Source organism: Anoplopoma fimbria, chromosome 1 (assembly GCF_027596085.1).
Source record: "Anoplopoma fimbria isolate UVic2021 breed Golden Eagle Sablefish chromosome 1, Afim_UVic_2022, whole genome shotgun sequence".
Lineage (NCBI taxonomy): Eukaryota > Metazoa > Chordata > Actinopteri > Perciformes > Anoplopomatidae > Anoplopoma > Anoplopoma fimbria.
In genome coordinates, this window is record NC_072449.1 from 18108006 (window position 1) to 18129628 (window position 21623).

At 42.4% G+C, this 21623-nt stretch overlaps 1 protein-coding gene and 1 long non-coding RNA gene across 2 annotated transcripts in view; one reads left to right on the plus strand and one right to left on the minus strand.

Annotated features, from left to right (window-relative positions):
* grik4 (glutamate receptor, ionotropic, kainate 4) overlaps positions 1-21623 on the minus strand; it is a 153227-nt gene that overhangs the window by 1008 nt on the left and 130596 nt on the right. The window contains exons 11-18 of the mRNA XM_054620398.1: positions 20662-20865; positions 16838-16951; positions 7792-7901; positions 6344-6517; positions 4082-4247; positions 2086-2311; positions 1130-1258; positions 866-984 (exon numbers count right to left, since the gene is read on the minus strand). Coding sequence (XP_054476373.1) covers positions 866-984; positions 1130-1258; positions 2086-2311; positions 4082-4247; positions 6344-6517; positions 7792-7901; positions 16838-16951; positions 20662-20865 — 1242 coding nt within the window. The remainder of the gene's footprint in view (positions 1-865; positions 985-1129; positions 1259-2085; positions 2312-4081; positions 4248-6343; positions 6518-7791; positions 7902-16837; positions 16952-20661; positions 20866-21623) is intronic.
* On the plus strand, positions 1247-3656 carry LOC129108606 (uncharacterized). Its single transcript, XR_008531926.1, has 3 exons — positions 1247-1317; positions 1647-1698; positions 3499-3656. It is a non-coding gene; the product is annotated as an uncharacterized LOC129108606 (long non-coding RNA).

Sequence of the window (21623 nt, forward strand, 5' to 3'; positions counted from 1 at the left end):
ACATTCTGAATGTTTATTGAATTTAAAATCACAGTGTGGAGTCCATTTGAAAAGACATTCATCAGATTCTCTTAAAGGAATCACATCAGAGATAATTATAACATTGCATGCACATCTGTATCTACTATGATAGAGCTCCTTCTCTACCAGAACTGATGATTTTCTGGAAATTTTAATTGGCCTTTGTCCGGATGAAAATGCTTCTCCGAACAGCAGGAGTTCTGTGACAAGATTGGACACACTGTTCATGTTGTATTCTCGTCCCCACTCCAGATGAAGCTACATTAAAATGATTATGATTATATATCTAGTTTGTACAATGTTTAGGATTATAATAATCACACTTTCTGTGTGACTTTTCACAGTGAAAAATACATATAGTTGCTTTTTTTTTTTAAACTATATTAAGTAGAAAGCTTTCATTTAAAAACAGATCCTCCCTTCTACTTTCTACATCTGGTTGATGGCCACAACTAGTCAATTACAGTCTAACCCTGTTAGTATGCATTCACCATCAATAAGATCGATTTACATTCAATACTCTATGTTATGTGTGATATTCTAATAAATATATATATATATATATGTATTACTCTTCTACTGCTATAAAAACAAAATAATTCATAAATCTATGCACTCTGAGTGAAGCGTACGTGAGGTATATCTTTGGTTTTGTGCTGATTTCACATAGGCTGGACGGAGGAAGGCTGGATGTCAAGTGAAACCTAGAGGAAGACGAAGACGCCTACTACACTTCCTGTCAAAGCTGAGCACTGTGGTAAAGCCTAACAGCTCCGCGAGGGGTGAGTTGCCACGGAGGGGAGAGGGAGACAAAGCAGATGCATGTTAGATAGCCCTCTCTCACCTCATTTCCTGGTGCCTGTCTTAACATCCAGACAAACTCCAGCACTGCCATGAAGATAGCCACCAGCAGGCCACACACCAGCACCACGAAGATACCGCCAATGTTCTCCATGCCCAGACCTGGTAACAACAGGACGTGGTAGTAGAAGTGAAAGATGACGGGAAAAAGTAGGGCAAAGAAACTGAAATATTCCTCCAAAATCACAGTCTGACAAGCTGAAGTGGAGCTAAAGAACAAGCAGATGAGGATTAACCCGCGACAAACCTTTGGCACGGTGGTCCTCTTCCTTTGGACACTTTCCACCTTCCCACCACTTCCTCTTGAAGATCTCCAAACGATTGTCTTCCTGCATTTTGAGGATAGCCAGGTCAAACTCATCACGGTACACTGACCCTGAAGGGAAGAGAGGGGAAAAGCTCAAACTTGCACACTGCAAAAAAACTCCTAACAAGGTATTACAACTTAAAACTGAACAGATATCAGATAAAAAAGTCTTAACTTGATTGCAGTCCAAATGTACTCACTTTGTTAAATAAATTTCACATCTTATTACTTTTTCTTCTGATTTGCCGCGGCGAATGTGGAATTTTGTCACTCTATTAGAAGACTTCGTTTCCACACAAAAGAAATTGGATTTCAAATAAAAGATTAAAGGGTTTACTTTTCACAGTGTTCTACAGGTCACATCACAGTATGCTGTAAGGAACGTCAGCCACTAAAGAGTGGGTTTATCTACCCTCTGAAGAGCAAAGGAATTGAAATGAATCTTGTTTACTTTAAGGTGTGTGTCCCCCACCCTACATCTGGAGATTGACTCAAGCTAAGATCAAAGTGTAAGTAAACTCTGTGTTTATACTCTCAGAGCAGCAAGCGTACAGCAACAGTTCCATATTCAACAGGAACAATATTTCAAATTCACAGCTAATGGCTCAGCTTTGCTTTGGCTTTCCAAATTAACTCCACAATATAATATTTATGGTGTATCCTCCAACTAATGCTGCTGCTCTTCACTACCCTTTCTTAGCTTCAGCATAACAAGCAAAACATCAGCTGTCCTCTGCTGCCTTGATGTTTTACTGAACTTCTTTTCCCCATTCTTCTCCAAGTCTTCTGTCTTAGCCACTTATCTCCATTCGGTATCCTCCCTGTGTGAGTTAAGTTCTCCATTTTCTATTCCCTTACTTTCAATTTTTCTTTCCCCCAAACTTATTCTCACTCACCTAGCGGCATGCCGATGCCGTAGCCCTTGGTGTCCAGCAGCCCTCCAATCTGAGTCAGGTTGCAGTTCCTCTGCCGGTAGTACTCGTTCATGGTGCTCTCGAGCAAGTAAGCATAGTTGGAGTTGAGGACACGGGCGATGCCCTCCTCCGTGCTCTTAACAAACACACTGGGCTGTTTTGAGTGCATGAAGTTCCACATACGCTGGTAGGTCTGGTAGCGAGAGTTCTGCAGAGCGGCGGGACACAATCAAGAGAAACAGACACATTCAGTTTATCAGTAGCAGATACATCATTTCTCAGTTTTGCAGAGGTACAGATTGGTTTTCATCTGTCATTCTTTTTCATTTTCTTGACTGATGGATTTATTCAAATTCTCTGAAAGGTTTGTTGATGTGTTTTCTTTAGCAGATCTTTTGAATAGCTTCAAAATTTAGAACACAGTCTTCGCTTAACATCTCCACTTGTACTTTCTCATGGCCTGTGTTCTTTGAGCTATTCAAGGTCCAGTCGACGAGAAGCACAGAGATAGACAATGCTAATCTATCTCTTCCCTCCACATCATCCTTCACTGTCCTTCTCGCTGTTATACAGTCTTTCTCTGTTACTTACCCTGTCTCTCATTATTTTTCTACCTCTCTCTGAGGCAAGGCTGAACTGGCCATCTAGCAGACCAGGCTCTTTACCGTTTATGCCACCGTGCCTTTTGGGCCAACACAACTGTCTGGTTTTTTTCTGTCCGATCGGCCCACTTTTTCTAAATTGACACTGACCTGTTGATGATGATAGAGGAACGTGCCTTTCTGTCTGTATCAGTCCTGATCCCACGTACTCTATATGAATGTGTGTGGGCGCACTGAGCTAAGAGGTTATGTCCTGCCGAGTGGAGAGCGGAGAATCATGCTCAGTGTTTGACAAATATTAGCAAGTAGATTTTGGACCTTCGTAGGTGGCGACTTTTTCCCACTGGCCAGCTACTCCATATCCTTGTGGGTATACAATTTTGCAACTCCACTTTTTGAAGGTATTTATTATGTTTCCACTGTCTGATCTTCCTGGATTTCCTGTGACTTATGACACAGCTTTAGTGTTTTTAGGGATTGGAACGGTTGGTATGGGATACATATTCAGGGACGATTAAAGATGGGTGGTGTGTGATCGATTGTGGTGGGCTGATCTGGGCCAAAATGCCAGGGCAGATTTTTTTTTGCCCTGAGGTCAAATCTTGAGAAGATGAAAGAGGATACGATATGTCTCACTGAAGATAAGAATATTGAACAGTTGTGGCAAGGTTCAGACAGGAAAGAGATAAAACCGTTGGTTGGCGGAGGAAGACAGGAGGGTGATGAGGAGGATAACCTCACTGATTTTAGCTTTACTTCCACCCTGAAGCCCTTTTGCTTTCTCGTTCTGCAGGTTTCCATGAATCGTTGTGGTACCTGGACCGTAGTCGTGCCTCCTGCTGTGAGCCGACTGACACCCACTGCTACTTCGATTATTATTATTATTAGTCACATTACTATCCCTATTTTCATGGCTATAATTCTACTGTAATAATTGCTGCTGTTATTATAAGTAGTCTTATTATATGAATCATTTATGTCATATACATTGAATGTGTTGTATCTAAGAACTGTTATGCTGCTCATTCTGTACACATGACATCTATTGCATTCTGTCCATCCTGGGAGAAGGATCCCTCCTCTGTCGTTCTCCCATAGGTTTCTTCCTTTTTTCTCCCTGTTAAAGGGTTTTTTTAGGGGAGTTTTTCCTGTGCCGATGTGAGGGAAGGACAGAGGATGTCGCATGTGCACAGATTGTAAAGCCCTCTGAGGCAAATTTGTAATTTGTGATTCTGGGCTATACAAAATAAACTGAATTGAATTGAATTGAATTGAATTGATGGCCCACTAATCACTGCAGGCTCTTAAGTCTGTGCCCATATGTGTGGCTGTGAATAAACAAGCAATAATATGCAATGACATGTTTAACCTCAGACCTGGAAGAAAGTCATTGTGGATCCTCCGTGCATGGTGCCGTACTCTATCGCCGTCTGATCTGCCAGGTCGTCTACTGACTCTATCGGCACCTCCATCCTCTGGACTGTTAGGAAGGCAGCCAGGTTAGCAGTGTAGGATGATATGATGATTAATGTGAAGGCCCACCTGTGGAAGAAAGGCAGAGGACAAAAACATGTATTCACCTATAAAAGTATGCAAATGAGCAGGCTGGTGGGTGAAGATGGATTGTCTGGGAGAAAATGTGGGAGGAATAAAATGTCTGCGCACCTGAGATATGAAGACCTTGCAGGATGTTCAATGGATGACGGGATGGATGCATGAACGGCTGGGTATGTATGGAAGAATGTGACAAAGCTCGGTTTACATGAAAGGAAGTGATGGCTTAGTTGCAATGGCTGACATACACAGACAAATAGTACCATGTACAGCGGGTAAAATAAGTATTGAACACGTCACCATTTCTCTCAGTAAATATATTTCTAAAGGTTCTATTGACATGACATTTTCACCAGATGTCGGTAACAACCCAAGTAATTCATACATACAAAGAAAACAAAACAAATAAATTCAGAAATGAAGTTATGTGTAATAAAATAGAATGACACAGGGAAAAAGTATTGAACACACTTACTTAAATGTATTTAATAGTTCGTACAAAAGCCTTTGTTGGTAATGACAGCTTCAAGACGCCTCCTGTATGGAGAAACTAGTCGCATGCATTGCTGATTTTGGCCCATTCTTCCACACAAACAGTCTTCAAATCTTGAAGGTTCCGTGGGCCTCTTCTATGAACTCTGATCTTTAGTTCTTTCCATAGATTTTCTATTGGATTCAAGTCAGGTGATTGGCTGGGCCAGCAGCTTTATTTTCTTTCTCTGAAACCAATTGTTTCCTTGGCTGTGTGTTTGGGATCATTGTCTTGCTGAAATGTCCACCCTCATTTCATCTTCATCATCCTGGTAGATGGCAGCAGATTTTTATCAAGAATGTCTCGGTACATTTTTCAATTCATCCTTCCTTCAATTATATGAAGTTTGCCAGTGCTGTATGCTGAAAAACAGCCCCACACCATGATGTTCCCACCTCCAAACTTCACTGTTGGTATGGTGTTTTTGGGGTGATGTGCAGTGCCATTTGACCTCCAAACATGGTGTGTATTATGGCATCCAAAGAGTAAAATGTTGGTCTCATCTGACCAGACTATATTCTCCCAGTATTTCACAGGCTTGTCTAAATGTTGTGCAGCAAACTTTAAACGAGCTTCAACATGCTTTTTCTTCAGCAATGGAGTCTTGCGTGGTGAGCGTGCATACAGGCCAGGGCGGTTGAGTGCATTACTTATTGTTTCCTTCGAAACAATTGTACCTGCTAATTACAGGTATTTCTGAAGCTCTCCACAAGTGGTCCTTGGCTCTTGGACAACTCTTCTGATAATTATTTTCACTCCTCTGTCAGAAATCTTGCGAGGAGCACCTGGTAATGGCCAGTTTATGGTGAAATTATGTTCTTTCCACTTCCGGATTATGGCCCCAACAGTGCTCACTGGAACATTCAGAAGTTTAGAAATCCTTCTGTAACCAATGCCACCAGTATGTTTTGCAACAATAAGGTTGCGAAGGTCTTGAGAGAGCTCTTTGCTTTTACCCATCATGAGATGTTTCTTGTGTGACACCTTGGTAATGAGACACCTTTTTATAGGCCATCAGTTGGGACTGAACCAGCTGATATTAATTTGTACTGACAAGGGGCAGGATTGCTTTCTAATTACTGATAGATTTCAGCTGGTGTCTTGGCTTTCCATGCCTTTTTGCACCTCCCTTTCTTCATGTGTTCAATACTTTTTCCCTGTGTCATTCTGTTTTATTACACATAACTTCATTTCTGAATTTATTTGTTTGGTTTTCTTTGTATGTATGGATTACTTGGGTTGTTACCGACATCTGGTGAAAATTTCATGTCAATAGCACCTTTAGAAATATATTTACTGAGGAAAATGGTGACGTGTTCAATACTTATTTTACCCGCTGTATATGCACAAATCGCTATTTCATTTCTAACCCTGTCAGGAAATTTGTAATGAAGCTTCAAGATCACATTGGAGATAAAATGCATTCCATGATGGCTCAATATGCCAAAAAAAATAATACACAACAGAAATTGATGGTTGTATGCCGTGGATTTGAAAGCTGAAAACATGAAGATGCGCTACTATTTGTTTGTCTCTGTCTGCAAATACTGACCACACTCCGCTGACACAACGTGTTGACAGAGCTCTTGGAGCAATGGTGGATCCCTGCTGCATGAAGCCTCCAACAGGGAACCAGAAGCTGTTGCCGAGTGAGTACTGGTTAATCAGCAGGTTACAGCGACCCTTAAGACACGGGTGGGGGTTGTACCACTCATAAGGTGTCAATCTGGGGAGAACGAGACAATCGGGTTAGACAAGAGAGAGAGTCATAGGAAGAATACAGCCCACAAGAGTGTGAATCAAAGTTGCAGTAAGTATTCAGACAAGAGCAAAGCTCAAGAAATAGGGAGAGGGAGGAATAGAGAAAGAAAGGGACACACAGACAGACACAGAGCAAAACAACTCTAACTGAGCACAAAGTCACCTTGGCTCTCTGGAGAGAGAGCAACCTGCTTTTCATTCCCTATGTGCTGCCTACTTAAGCAGCGGGGGTGAAGGTAAAACCAACATACCAATGTAATTGGTGTGTTCAAATGGTGCTCTAAAAGCTTAAGTTATGTGACAACTCAACGGCTGGCCCACCCTAGCTTTAAGTTATGTGACAACTATGTTGTGTGCACCAGTTTCTTTCTTAAAACTAAGGCATCATTTTCTTCTGATCTGATGAAATTAACAAAACAATTACACATAAAGATTAAGCAGGATTTTTTAAGCCTACTATAGCTTTAATACAACACACATGATCATATGTTCATTTAAAGAACATTGGTCTCTGTACCATTCTTCCTGTTCAACTACAAAGACTTTAGTAGATACAAACTTAATTTGTCTAGGGAATGTGTTTTTTGCAAAGAAAAGGGACTTCTGATTTGGAATTGCATTAGAAAGAGATCTCTTTGTGGCAATTACGATTACAGCCACAGACAACTTAATGCCCAGTATGATTGTAGAGGAAATCATTTTCTTAGCAAACTTAAAGTATATATATATATATATAAACTATATTGTCATGATCAAATCACATTACTCAATTTAATTACAGTAAACCACCCACTGAACTCTCTTCGCACAGGTAATACATCTACCCATCTGTGGACTGATAAATGTAAAGAAGATACATTTAAGAAGATATAAATTAGCATTTAGTTTTTTTCTTCATAACAGTATAATTTAATAATGTTTCTATCGTATAAGCAATAATAATTTGCAGCAGCAGCAGCTGTGCCAGTTCCCCCCCTGACCAGTAGGGGCCAGTATGACGCTGGAGACCCACCACTGGGAGGAGAACATCTCTTTTTATTGGGACGTGGAAGATAGAAAAGATAGATAGAGACTGAAGAAAGGCAAGAGAACAAACACCTGTTTCCTCCTCTGTATAACCCCCAAACAAACTTTTTTGTGGTTCAATTCTCTGTACTCTACCCCCTTTGTTTGTCTTGTTGTATTCTCTCTCTCTCTCTCTCATCTGTACAAAGCGTCTTTTACTGGTGAGCTCTTTACCTGGCCACCAGAAAGAGGACGCAGCTGACAGCCAAATAGGCCAGGAGCATGAAGAGCCAGACACCAGGGGAGAAGGGATCCAGGAAGGAGAAGTACCCTGGCCTACGTCCCTGAAACACACAGACACACACACACACACACACTCAGTACATGGGTTAAAATCATTAAAGCCTGCACAGACCGTGACCACCTTGATCCACACGAGCCAACCCAATACAGGCTTGTCCTGAACACGAGGTTAAATGCTTCATTGCAAAGGTTAAGATTAACTAATGAGCATGCAAAAACATCTAAATCTCCCATCACCGCCACAAAGTGCTAAGATTAATACAAAAATAAAAAATGTTGCTGAATTTCAGTGTTGATTATTTAGCCCCAGGCTGAATTTGGTCTGTTTTAAACAACATTTATTGCTGCTTGTGTAATTTGGAAAAGATGAAAAGAGTGACTGGGACAGTAAATAAAGGCATATTGATATGATAAGCCTAGATTTCCCTGTCCTAAACTGATAACAATATAATTATATGAATCTCATTTGCGTGTAAACATTCAGATCAACATTGTATGAAAGCACAAAGTCAGTCTCCCATGAACTGTCAACAGAGTGGCACAGGGCTGCATATTGATACAACATCACAGATAAGAGCTATCATTTCCTGGATTCTGGCACTGAAAGAAAAAACAACTGAATATGTTAGGACTTTTTTCATTTTGTTTTAGACAATTTCACGTTTCCTGTTAATTGGTATAAAGTATGCTTTTATGGGAAATTACACCTGCTACAGTATCAGGTCAAATCATTAAAGAACCATAAGAGGTCAAAACAATCATCATTTGCTCTCTTCACAAGGTTGCATGCAGTAAAGAGAGAAAGGTCAAATTATCAAGTAAACCATTATAGCTTCATTAAACCAAAATTTATCTCTGTGACCCATAGTTGACTTCATGTATGACTGGGAGCGTATAGAGTCCCAGCTTGGAGAAAAAAAAGGAAAGTGATTCATAGCTTTGGCTTGGACACAGCTGTGCTGAAGCAGCTATGGGCTGTTATGTATGGATTTGAATTGGTAACCAGTGGAAGAGGAGATAAAGCGACGAAGATAGTGTTGGCAGCCAGCAGGCCAATGGGAATATAGGGGCTAATTCCTAATGCTTCATTTCCAGCAGCAACAGCTATTGTCCTCTAAATGAAACCAATTACTGATGATTGTGTGCGTTTATTGCATGCTCACATTTCATGTGTAATTTCAGCCTATAGGCTGGCTGACCAAACATCAGCAAGGGAATATTAGCTATTTACTCACAGATGCACGTCCACCATCTGTTAAGGACTTTGAAATGGAGGAGGTTGTCCGGGCCAGCAACATAGTTAAATAGAAGAGCTGATCAAACATAAGTAGTAAAAGTTCATTAAATTCATTTCTGTCGAGGATCAGCACTGGGTAGCACCTGAATAAGACTAAATCGCTTTTTATGCAAAAATACTCTTTTAGGTCCTTAGGTGCTGCTAGGGGACATTGTGATGCCAAAATACTGCAGTAATACATTTCTAAACCCCTCCAAAATTAAATTTGGAGCAAGAGGGTGAACTTATTTTGGCGGGCATTTGTTATGATAAACCCCCATTTAGACTTACGCAGGGAATAAATTTCATTAATGCGTCTGTAATCACTCGCATATTAGCCTGACTGAGTAAAATAGGAGCAGTGCAGAAAGCAGGAGAGGAGAGGGAGAATCAGTGTAATCTTTTTTAATGATTCAAATCAGCCTGTCGGTCTTAATGTCTGTCCGTCTATCTATAGAGTTGAATGCTTATGATGATGATGATGATAGCTATCTCAAAATAGAACAGTGGTGAAACACGCAATGGCCATCTTAAAAGTAGAGTACTGTTGTAAAATGAGTATTACAGCCAAGCTGCCCATTGTTGGCGCTGGCATTATCTGGGTAACAGCCGTATGTGCTGACATGAGTCCTACTGTTTGCTGGTCCAGTTTGGTGCATGCTGAGCTGGCGTTTTAGTTAAATGCTTGCCCCGCGTGTCGACATCTTAAGTTCCCCACAAGGTGCTATTATTAAAATGAAAAGAGCCGCAGAGACGCGGTTAGTAGAAATGTGAAGGTATAGAAGAGCAGATCAAAATATAAACAGAGAGAAAGGTAGGAGGTGAGAAAGGAGGAAAAAATGGACAACAGGAAACTAAAAGTAGTGTGCTCCTGAGAAATCTTGACTCTTGTGGTATAATATGTGTGCTTTAATCATTCAGAGAGAAAGTTTTTAGGAGTTGGAAGGGAAATTATCCATGGTGAGGCTGCAAGAGATACACTAATGAGCCCTCAGACAAATAATAAATTGGGGACTGCACAAAATGTATTAAAATTATGTGTGGATGTACCAAAAATGTGTCAGGATATTTTCCATGGAAGCATTTTTCTTTTTTCATTTTAGAAACATTTTAGGTCTTGTAAACGGAGTCCTTAATATTTAATGGAGTGTAGTGGATGTATAAAGAAAACTGGATACAGCGTCCAAGTCAGCAACCTGTTCATTCCTATGAAAGTTGCTCAATGGGGCATGACTTCAGGGTATAGAATTCAGATAAAATGACCTGGATCTTCTGCATTATGGAGTTCATAGAGCATGCGCACTAGGGTTTTCTTCATCCCACTTCCTAACTCAGTCCAACCTCATTCTCCAGCTCATTCACATGAACAGAGGACAGAAAATAAGTGTTCGTACTGGGAAGTTGATTTACCTCAACAAAAAATATCTGCTGAGTTACAAACATCCCTTTCCCAATGTAAGTCAACTAGAAAAAGTCTTTTTGGGCCCCATGGCATCATGTGATGCACCCAGAAATAGTAATTCCACCATTTTGGCACTATATTATAGATGCTTCGAAGCCCTGTGCTCTTCCTGGGGGCTTAATTAAATCACACCTATACTTCCGTATGATAAAAGCCTAAGAGATATGACAGCCAGAGCTGATGACAGCTAGCTACAGTAGCTTTGAAAATAGTGATATGGCATGGGGCACTGAATTTGATGGATTTACTGTTTATCAGACCACAAAGACAATAATTAAACCCTGCCGTCTTTCCGGGGCATTGACCTGGCGTCGGTAGTCACACGAGTTGGGAGTGAGAATGTGTTGCATTGGAGATCGATGCACTAGATACCCCTCTAGCGTTACTTTCCAACAAGTCGGGTAGGCGTGTCAATATATGCATTTTACATACATAGTGTCCTTCCAAAATTAGCTTCCGTCTTCCCAGAAAGTTAGGTTTAGGCAACAAAACAACTTAGTTGAGTTTAGCTGACATTAACTTTACTTCGGCTCGCATGACTAGCAAGTGATAAACAACTCACGTGACTAAAGACTCACGTGATTAACCACTTACGTGACTAACGACTCACATGACTAACAACTCGGGTGACAAGTTTTCTAAATTTACTTTTAGTTTCGATAGGGAAAAAAAACACCTTTTTCCCGTACAAAAGTCCTGTATTCCACCCGTGGGTGGAGCATTTACACACGTATAGCATTAACACTTTCAGGGGCTGCACTTGTGTATCTTCGCTTCCCTCTCCTCTGGAAGCCTACCTCTATCCTTGTCTCCTATGAGCGCATTTAAGGAATAGGGACATCCTTCAAAGTGGCGGGTCTCCATTGATTCAGGATCAAGCGATCGAGGAACAAGGATAGAGTATAGAGGAGTCAAGGAGGGATGTTGGGGTCGGCACAGGGTTCCAGCATTCAGAGCTCTAGGGCCCAGGTGAGCCTAATCAGCTGACAAACCTCCTGAGGTTGGCCAGGACAGCCTCTAAGACGTCAAAAGTGCCTCCATCCTTCACAGATGCTTACCACTGCTTCACCTCTCCAACTGAGGGCTCTGATGTTAGCACAGTTATTAATAACTAATGTACTTAAATATTGAGTGTAGTAATTAATAGGTTATCAGTGATTAATTGACTTGAGAGAGCAGTTTACGGAACCACAAATAGCTCCCAGTCCATTCAAACGACCTAGGATTATTGTTTGAACAGTGAGCAGATATAGGTGGTCTGCGCTCTCTTCATTTTGGAAGGTGAGTCTGTGTGCAAGGCAGACTGTCAGAAAATGACGTGTTTGTGTGTGCTTGTGTTTCAGAGCTTGTCAGCAGCTGTCTGTGCTGTCAGTCAGCAGCAGCAGGGCAGATACAGAACGTGCTTGGGCAACCGAGTGCGTAGAGAGCACCAATGCTGAACACAGAGGCAGCAGGTAGCTGACTTCTGGCTGATTAAAAACATGGCAACGACGGCTAATCTGGTAGATACTCCGAAACTATTTCATAATGACCAAACAAACACAGACTTTTAATTATTGACGTCAATAATTAAAAGTCAATATATCAAACGTAAACAACAAGTAATAAAGGGAGTAGAACAAGCACCAAATGTGTGTATATGAGTTTAAATTATCGCCAAAGGTTGCCCCGGCTCTTCACAGATAAACATTTGCTGCCGTGTTTGAGTCATTTTTATTAGAAGCAGGGGAATCATTTTATAAAGGTTTATGGTCACGTTAAGATGATAAGAGGGCGTAAGGCAAATCAAAGGATGGAAGATAATGTAGACGTGGTGCTGAGGGCAAAGCGTACTTTACGACTTGTTTTTATGAGTACATTTCAACAAACAGAATAGCGAGGAATTGTACTGTTAGATATATGTGTATATCTCTCTTTCCTCTTAACATGCAGATAAAAGGCTCATTCATGTTTACCTTGCACTGCCCTTGTTATGCCTCAGACCCCCCATCTCTCTCTCTCTCTCTCTCTCTCTCTTGGGATTGTATGCCAGGAGGGTGGCTGAAGGAGCTGGTGAGGTTATCCAGTCAAGGATTTCAGCTAGTCATCCTGCCTGTTGGTATTCATACCACACTGTTGCCCCCTGAGGCTGCCTGAATACTGACTCACTGAAGGAGACTTCCCATTGTCATTTCAACTCTTGCTCCCACTTCTCCGTCTTCTCTCCACCCATTTGGCATCTTTCTGCCCATTTCTTGCAAATTCTCTTTTTGTCTTTCTTCGTCTCTCCCCCCCTGTGCTTTCTCACCTTCTTTTTTTTCTTTTTTTTTCTGGGCTCTTTGATACTGTGTGCCTTTCTAATTGTGTCACACTCAAAGCAATCAGCTGTTACTGTTGTTGAGATTGCCGCAGGTGCAATCTGCAGAGAGAGCAGTTGATTTGGCGGGTCACAGGTTCATATTCATAACAACGTCCTGCTGTCTCCTGGGCTCTTGTCTGGCTTTATGTCTGTGTGTTTTGCGCAAGGCTACATGTGTTTGTGACTGTGTAATTTTGTCTGAGGTCGCGTGTGGCCAAAGAGTCAATAAAGCTCCGTATGCTCAGTCTACCCCCAGGGCAGCTGCTGAAACTGACACAGCTTTAACTCGCCCCTAATTAGCCGCTATGTCTAAGTGCTGCCCCCTCTTTGTCTCGTATGCACAATGAGCTTACTTTACCGCAGAGGCCCCAAAATGAAGGACGTGTTTACTTGATGGAACTGGCACAGATATAAAGAACCTAAGAGTGTTGGGGTCCTTGGTTACAGCATGTGGCTTTTGTTCTACAGATAATGAATGTAATGGGAGGGATGGTTTTTGTGAGGTTAACAGCAGTTGTAGGTTATGTCTTGGTTCATACCTCTGTGCCCAATTCAAATATCGTATTGGCTGCTGAGGTGAAGGTTAGCTTTTTGATTTGAATGTAAAAGCAAATCTAATTTATTTATATGGCCTCAAACCACATGCCAAAGTATTACATGATCACAGTACATAACTGCAAACCTACAACCAGCAATAAAATACTCAGGCAAGACGGCTGGAGAACCCAGACAGGTAGAGATTGTCTTCTGCAGACAAGCTGCAAGCTGTCTGAGATTTGTTCTTTTTTTATTTGAATGTGGTGCCCCAGACATCCTATAACAAAGTGAGTATACAAGGTACATTGATCTCCTTAGGGTATCAGATCCCCTATTATTGTGTCTAATGTGACAGGTAATTAAGTGTTGTGATTTGCTGCTGTTCTAAATGCTACTTCGAAAAGTAAAATATGACAGTTGACAGTCCAGGCTTCTGCTGTATCACACAGGAAATTAATTTTCGTCTGAATGGTGCTTAAAGGCAGTGATGTTCGGGAAACAATTTGATATAGCTTTGTCGTGCATGTGAATGATTTAGACAAAACAGGATTATGCCTTTTGATATATGTTTGATACTGAAAAAAATATAATCCATATTGATTGGCGCAAAATGAGAATATGCGTCACAGTCTTCATAAATATAGATTAATGACAGTACAAAAGATATTCAATGAAAGAGAGCTAGAAGTATCGCCTCACAGTTGTGTGCCTCTGCTAACCAGTCAAGTTTCAGTCTATATCCAAGTCTGTCCAAAATGTCACTACACAGTTATGGCTACAAACATGTTTTATGTGGTCACAGTGACCTTTACTTTTGTCGACTAAATTCCAATCATTAAGTCCAAGTGAATGTTTGTGCCAATTTTGAAGAAATTCCCTCCAGGGGTTCCTAAGATATCGTGTTTACAAAATGGGACAGATACCATACAGACAATACGAAAACAAAATACTTCCGGCCAAGGCTATTGCCTGTGCCGAGGCATAAAACAAGTGTGCCGGGGAGAGGGGGAGAGAGAGAGAGAAAGAGAGAAGCACAATGCAAACATACAACAAAGAGGAGAGATGGTGATTAAGAAACTGGATGCGAGCTGTAAGAGCTCGCATCCAGAAAGCTGCAGCACGTCTGGTGTTCAATCGCCCCAAGTTCTCTCACACAACTTCCCTTCTCCGTTCTCTACACTGGCTCCCTGTAAGAGCTCGTATCCAGTTTAAGACTCTGGTGCTAGCCTACAGGGCAGTGAAAGGAACAGCTCCTTCTTATCTCCAGTCCTTGGTCAAGCCCTACACCCCCGCCCGACCACTTCGCTCTGCGGCCTCGGGGCGATTGGTTGCCCCGTCGCTCAGAGGTCCCTGCGGCCGATCCACCCGGTCACAGCTTTTTTCTGTCCTGGCCCCTCAGTGGTGGAATGAACTCCCCACTGACGTCAGGACAGCAGAGTCGCTGCCCATCTTTAGGCGCAGACTGAAAACTCACCTCTTCAAGAAGTACTACCCTGAGCCTTCCTCGTAGCATTTATTGCATTCGTATTAGTTGTTGCACTTACTGTATTCGTATCAGTTCGCTGCACTTATTGAATTCGTATTCGTTTACTGCACTTATCCTATTCGTAGTAGTTTGTAGCACTTGTTATATTCGTATTAGTCTGTTGCAATTATTGTTCTTGTAGTAATTTGCCTCTGCACTATACTTTTGCTCTGGCTTATGCTTTAAGATGCTTGTTTAAGAAAGGAGATGCACTTATGACTTCTGGTGACTAGTAGTTCTCTTGAATACCTATGTTGAATACACTTCCTGTAAGTCGCTTTGGATAAAAGCGTCTGCTAAATGACTGTAATGTAATGTAAATGTAATGATTAAATGGCAGATAGTCTGACGGTAATTAATACTCAACCGGCACCTTTATTTTATTGCATTCACCATTCTTATTGATTAGACTGAAGTTTTCATTTAAAGTTTGTAATAAGCAGCAAACCCCCTTGTAGAAACCGCTGTGCCGCAGATCAATAGTCAGTGGATAAGAACTAAACAAGTGCAGTCACAGAAATTCAAATATTGAATTTTAGAGCCATGCTGAGGGACTGCTCTGAGTGATATCTGAGAAAAAGCCAAGGGGCAATCGGGGAGTAAAAGGAGCATGACGAGAGGATTTCGGGACAGGGAGAAACAGAAAAAAGGTAGGGGACACCTGTCTACATTTCCCTTCTTGTCTACTTTTATCTCTTTACAGAAACTCCATACACCAGTGCTTTATCTATACAATGACTGCTTTACTCATTTCCTTCTCTTTGACCTCTTAGCCTACTCACTTATTTAGCGTGAACTGGGTCAAGTCTGTGCTAATCCAACCGTGTTGCTTTTCAGCCGAAGGGACATCAGTTAGAAATCACCTCCTCACGCTGCGACCCGCCTGCCTGCCGCCAACTTCAGAGGTGATACGCTACCCAGAAGCCCATTTAACACTGGACCTGCTGCGAGCTTCGATTGATTCTAACCCAACTGTTGGCGCTCGATTGAGTCCCTCACTGCTACACCTATTAGTGCTGTGTGTAGACTACGGGAAGGTGAGAAGGAGGGAGATTTACAAGAAGCGGAGACAAGAGCCATAGAGAATATGAGTAAATAGCCCTCTGGGAAACTATGCGCGTGCCAGATCACCTAAGTGCAGACCGTGGCCAGTGTCATGGGCTCCGCTGTGTCACCTTGTGTTTTGGGGGAGGACTGATGATTAATGGTCCGGTTACTCTGCAAACATTGGCTCATTTCCACCTGCACTGCTGTTGTTTCAATGTTTCTTGCCTGGGCTTGCTCTCTGCAGAGCATGGAGGGCGTTGCTTGTGTGAATATGATGGCCAAACCAATGCAGAGGGCAAGCAGAGAACAATTGGGGAAACTGGTATATTCATCAGCAACTTCACACGGTAAAACACGCCATCTGGTGCTGCGAGGATGGGGGGCCACAGCAACAGAAGGAGGAAATGAGCAAACAGGAGAAGTGAAAAGAGCCAGATGCTATTAAAAGTTGAGACTGCAGGGACAGAAGGGAAAGGATGTTGGGGAGATAAAGAAGAAGAAAGAAAGCCGGACTAAGGGTTTGGAGGAGAGGAAGACAGAAGGAAGAGGTGGGTATGGCCTTGAAAACACACAGATGCAGGGGAAATGGAATAGCTAGGATGTAAACGAGGTGATAAGGTGTAAAGGAGGTGAGTTTGTGGAAGGATAGAAGACTCTGCAATCCAAAAGAGTGAGTGCTTCTTTTCCAGCCATTAGACAAAGCTGACAGCCTGCTGTGGTACTTTCGCAAGCCTGTTTGAGAGCCAGTGCGATCGGTAACAGTGTGTGTGTGCGTCTGGGCTGGTAACTCACCAGGTGGACGCGGTACATGATGCTGATGCCGAGGGTCATGAAGGGCTTGGAGAAGTCGATGACCTTTTCACGCTCTGCTGTGATGGTGAGGCCTGCCAATGCCAGGTCAGCTTTCTGAAACACAGGGTGCGAGTGCAATCAAATCATGTGAACACACAGTCAAAGGCGTTCTAACATAGCCGTGGGGACGTAACATGAGTTTATGACATAACCAATAATTTAACAGCTTGAAAGAATGGCATTAGAAGTGGGCTCCTAGATGCTAATTCCCTAATATTGCTCTTTTGTATCCCATAGCCTCTTTGTCCGCCAATAGCCACATATCAGTGGTGAGGATAATCCAGCATTGGCACTATTTATGTGTGTGTGTGTGTGTGTGTGTGTGTGTGTGTGTGTGTGTGTGTGTGTGTGTGTGTGTGTGTGTGTGTGTGTGTGTGTGTGTGTGTGTGTGTGTGTGTGTGTGTGTGGAGGGCACAAGAGAGCTGAGGGTAACCATTGTGGCCGGTCAAGGGAACACTGTCAAGACAAATCACTTGACAAAGCAGCGGCTGGTGAAACACACACTTAGAAACACACAGACACACACACACACACACACACCATACATAGAAATGGTCAATGTATGCTGAATACTGGACAGCTCCCTACTAATAATACAGGCCAGCAAAGTGCAACTGCAAGGGATTTTTCATCTCCCTGAGGAGCAAAGAGTGAAAGCAGCAACGCATTGCTCTTTGTCTGCTGCAGGAGAACTAAGAGGATCAGGGAGACAGAGAGGAATGGGAGGATGAGAGTGAGGAGAGGGGAGTTCTGCTGCAGCACTGCAGACGCCACTCAAAATCCACAAAACACTGTTTGTATCTCCAGGAATGAGAGACAGGGAGAGGGGCACATGGCATGCATGAAATATTGTTTTTTTCCCATAATTATTTAACCTTTAGAACAGGTTTCAAATGCTACAAGAAGACATTCAGGGCTTCACCTAAAAAGCCCCGATCGCGCTCTGTCTGTGGTCCAATTAGTGTGTTACACTTCAAAATTTCCACCAGCCTACTCTCATCACTGAAGCCTACTGTCTCCTGCTGCCCTCGCCTCAGCCCACAGGCTTTGACCTTCCATCATCAGCTGTCCCCAGCCTCTGCCTCGTCTTTTTTCTCCCTCCGCCGTTTGAAAGCCTGATCGCCTGCTCCCAGTGCCGGGAGGAAGCCACTCGCAGGGAGCGACCATCCAGGCAATTCCAACAAAGAAACGCACCGATCCTTTGAAAAATGAACAAACGGTCGTAACAGCCTCTGAAATATTTATGGGAGGATAGAATATTTATATTGATTACTGGATTCCTTCGCCTGCCTGCTGTTATGCCTTCTAGAGTTACTGAAACATAAAAAAAAACCACACTGTAATGTTGGCTGTTCAATATTGCATTATACCCGCATTCAATCATTTCAGGGTAACCCGGTTAAAGAAAAAGACTAAATAAAACTTGGAAATGTGAGGGATGAATTAAACATTACCCTCTAGGATGTAGCATTTGACTTTAAGAGTTTAGTCTTTGGAGATGCCTCTGTTCTCTAACTGCAGCACAGTGGATTAAGGAACTAGCACATACTGTACTTAGATTTTGGTCTAAGTACAGTCAGGAATCCTCCTGGCATGTCTGGTCTCATTGTTAGCTCAGGCTGCCTGACACCCGTCAAACTAATCACCTTCCCACAGTGAAATATTGTTCAGTCTAAATGGTACTGGCAGGGACACAGGTATCTGTTGTCTGGAATAACCTAAGGCTGTCCTCCTTTGCTGCTACTGGGTATATATTTCATATCCTTTCAGCTTATCCATTAAACTTACAACCATGGCTGTTCTTTTGTTTTTTTTCCACAATCTTTTTTACTCTGTCATCTTCCCCATCCATTTCTAAGCCTTTAACCAAACAAGCCCAATCCTTTCTGTCCACTGTGGAACATCCCTCCAGATGTCCCCCATCCTGTGACAAATCTCTCTCAAGTGTGTTTCGACTTTTTGTCCGCCCCCCTGCATTGACTTTAACCACGGCACTTGTGAATGTTAGCCTTCCACAGGCAACTTACAGGACACGAGGGCGGTTGGCAGGCTGTGACAATAACAAGACCAGCCGCTCCTTGCTTTACATACTTAATGGCTTTTGCCCTCCATTAGGTATTAAGACAGATCACCTCTTAGGAGTGGCTCAATTCCTTTCTACATCATTCCTGTTTTCCTTTTCCTCACCCCAGCCTTCCACCTCACTATTCCTTATGCCTGTTTCACTTCTCTCCCTCCCTCCTCCTCTTCTCTCCTCTCCTCTCAGCTCCCTTAAGCCAAGTTGACACTTCACGACTTTCAAAGTTGTCAGATCGCTGTACTGTTAACACCACACAACTTGCTGTCTTGTAATCGTGAGTCTTAAAGTTGTGGTTTTCACACAACATGACTAACCCGTGACACAGGGTCGCACAATACAAGATCTTTCACCAGGAGGGATACCAGAAGCGACTGTTTGCCACGGAAACACACGAAAGAAGTGACGCGGGAAATTATGTAATGCCATGCGTGAGACAGGACTTTTTATTCAAGCAATCGCCCGGAACTTAACTTGGAGTCATGATTGTTGATCTTCTTGTTGGCAGATTTGTTCATAAAATAGCCTGTTTCCACTGTCTTTACTATTTATTCCTCTAAGTGCAACAACTTCGGTCTTTGTCACAAATACTACACATACAAATAATGGGAACATAAAGTTCCCATTTTTACAGAAAAACACATCCGCTTTTTCAACCAGTGTGTTGCACTCTCATTGGCTGTAAATGTGGCTGCACGGTGGTGTCGTGGCTAGTACTGTCGCCTCACAATAAGATGTGTTTGAGTTCGATCCTGGGTTGGACAGCTCTTTTTTGTGGAGTTTGCATGTTCTCCCCGTGCCACAGTCCAAAGAGGTTGACTCCAAATTGCCGGTAGGTGTGAATGTGAGCATGAATGTTTGTCTGTCTATATATGTCAGCCCTGCGATAATCTGGCGACCTGTCCAGGGAGTAGCCTGCCCTCGCCCATGTCAGCGTGGATCAGCTTCAGCCCCCCAGATAATGGATAGGCTCGGATGCTTTGACCCGTGTCTTTAAACAGTTCACACTTTGTCCTTAAATGCCAATATGTGAATGCCAAGCCAACAATTACTTGTCTCTGATCAGAGGTGGACAGGCCATCTGGCATACCCACCATTTTCCCGGAGGGCCGACGGTCCTTTTGGGCCAACACAACTGTTTTTTTTTATTTTTTTATGTCCGACTGGCCCATGCCAGGGTGTTTTGTGGTCCGCGTTAACTCCTGCCTTTGTTGGGGAGCTCCAAACTGTCAGTGAGTAGAGAATCTGGGCTAAGAGTAATGTAGTGTGAACTATATAACCTTATCTTATCTGTTAAGAGCCAACTTCAGTGTAGCTTGAGGAGTATAACAACTCACTCAGAGATTTAACAGCTACGAAATAGACCGATTCAGGAGAAAAGTCTGTTAAGGTCATTTCAGAAGGCTTAAGGAAAGGAGCTGACAGGGAACAAGCCACCAACAAGCTGTTTTGGAAAATACAATGCTTAAGATGAAAAAACTGCTGAATGACAAATGAATGTATGACATGAAGGAAAGCTGCAAGCTGTGAACTATATGAGAGCTGAATTATACATCTTTGTGTTTGTGTATGAGAATGCCTTAAGCAAGTACTTTGGACACTGGTGTGCTTGCATGTGGATATGATGTGATAAAAATCATGATTTATGGTTGTAGGGCTTTTTTTTTCTTTTTTCTTTTTTACAAACCCTAGATATGAGCTCTCCAACCATGCCGGTCCACGTTCCATTGGCTCCAGGAACCCCATACAGTCCGTCCCCCACCAGCCGGATGCGATACTTGAACTTGAGAATATCTGCGAGCTCCTTCAGCATGTCCACACAGAAGCCTTCGTAGCGGTCATTTCCCTCCAGCTCTTGGTGGTTCGGTCGCAGCATCACATACGGATTCTCCTGAAAAACACACATGGTTCATCCAGAATTCACTGTCTATAAATAATAGTGTGACAAAGCAATACGGAGCAAATAGATGAGATGTTGACATATTGTAGAGTCACAGCAAATACAAATCATACTGGATTGGACCATTCAGTTTACTTGTCTGAGGGTTCAGCTTATTAAAATAAATAAGAAATGTGCCACTGAGTTGCATTATGGGAAATATATCTTAAGGCTTGACTGATGAGGCTTAATGTCAGAATATCTTATATTTTGTTGCTTTGATTTAGACAGGAAAAAGAACTCCACAAATGTTTGTAAGTGTACTACTAAATAGCTTGAGTACCTCTTTAATGTTTAACGATTGCTTTATAGAACCTAACTAAATATTTCACTGTCAGGAAGAATGGTGAAAGCATCCCATATGTCCTTTGGAGGTCATTGTTCACACCAGGTTTACTGACTTCAATGAAAAAATGAGATTTGTGGATTTGAAGCAGAGCCAGACAATAAAATCAGGGACAGTCAGCTGCGTGCCAAACTGTTATATCCAGCAAAAAGTGGATAAGAAACAAAAGCAGTTTTCCTCTCACCACACACATACTCACACACACCAAAACACACACCTATTTACAACCTGTCTTTTAGAGAACCAACTCTCTGCCCCGTGTCTGTTTATTTATGTCTTGTTTTGTCATTTAGTTGATGTTGTAGGGAGATTTAAAGAGCCCAGCAGTGATATATTTTGGAGCCTGCCTCATTGCGCTGTTTTT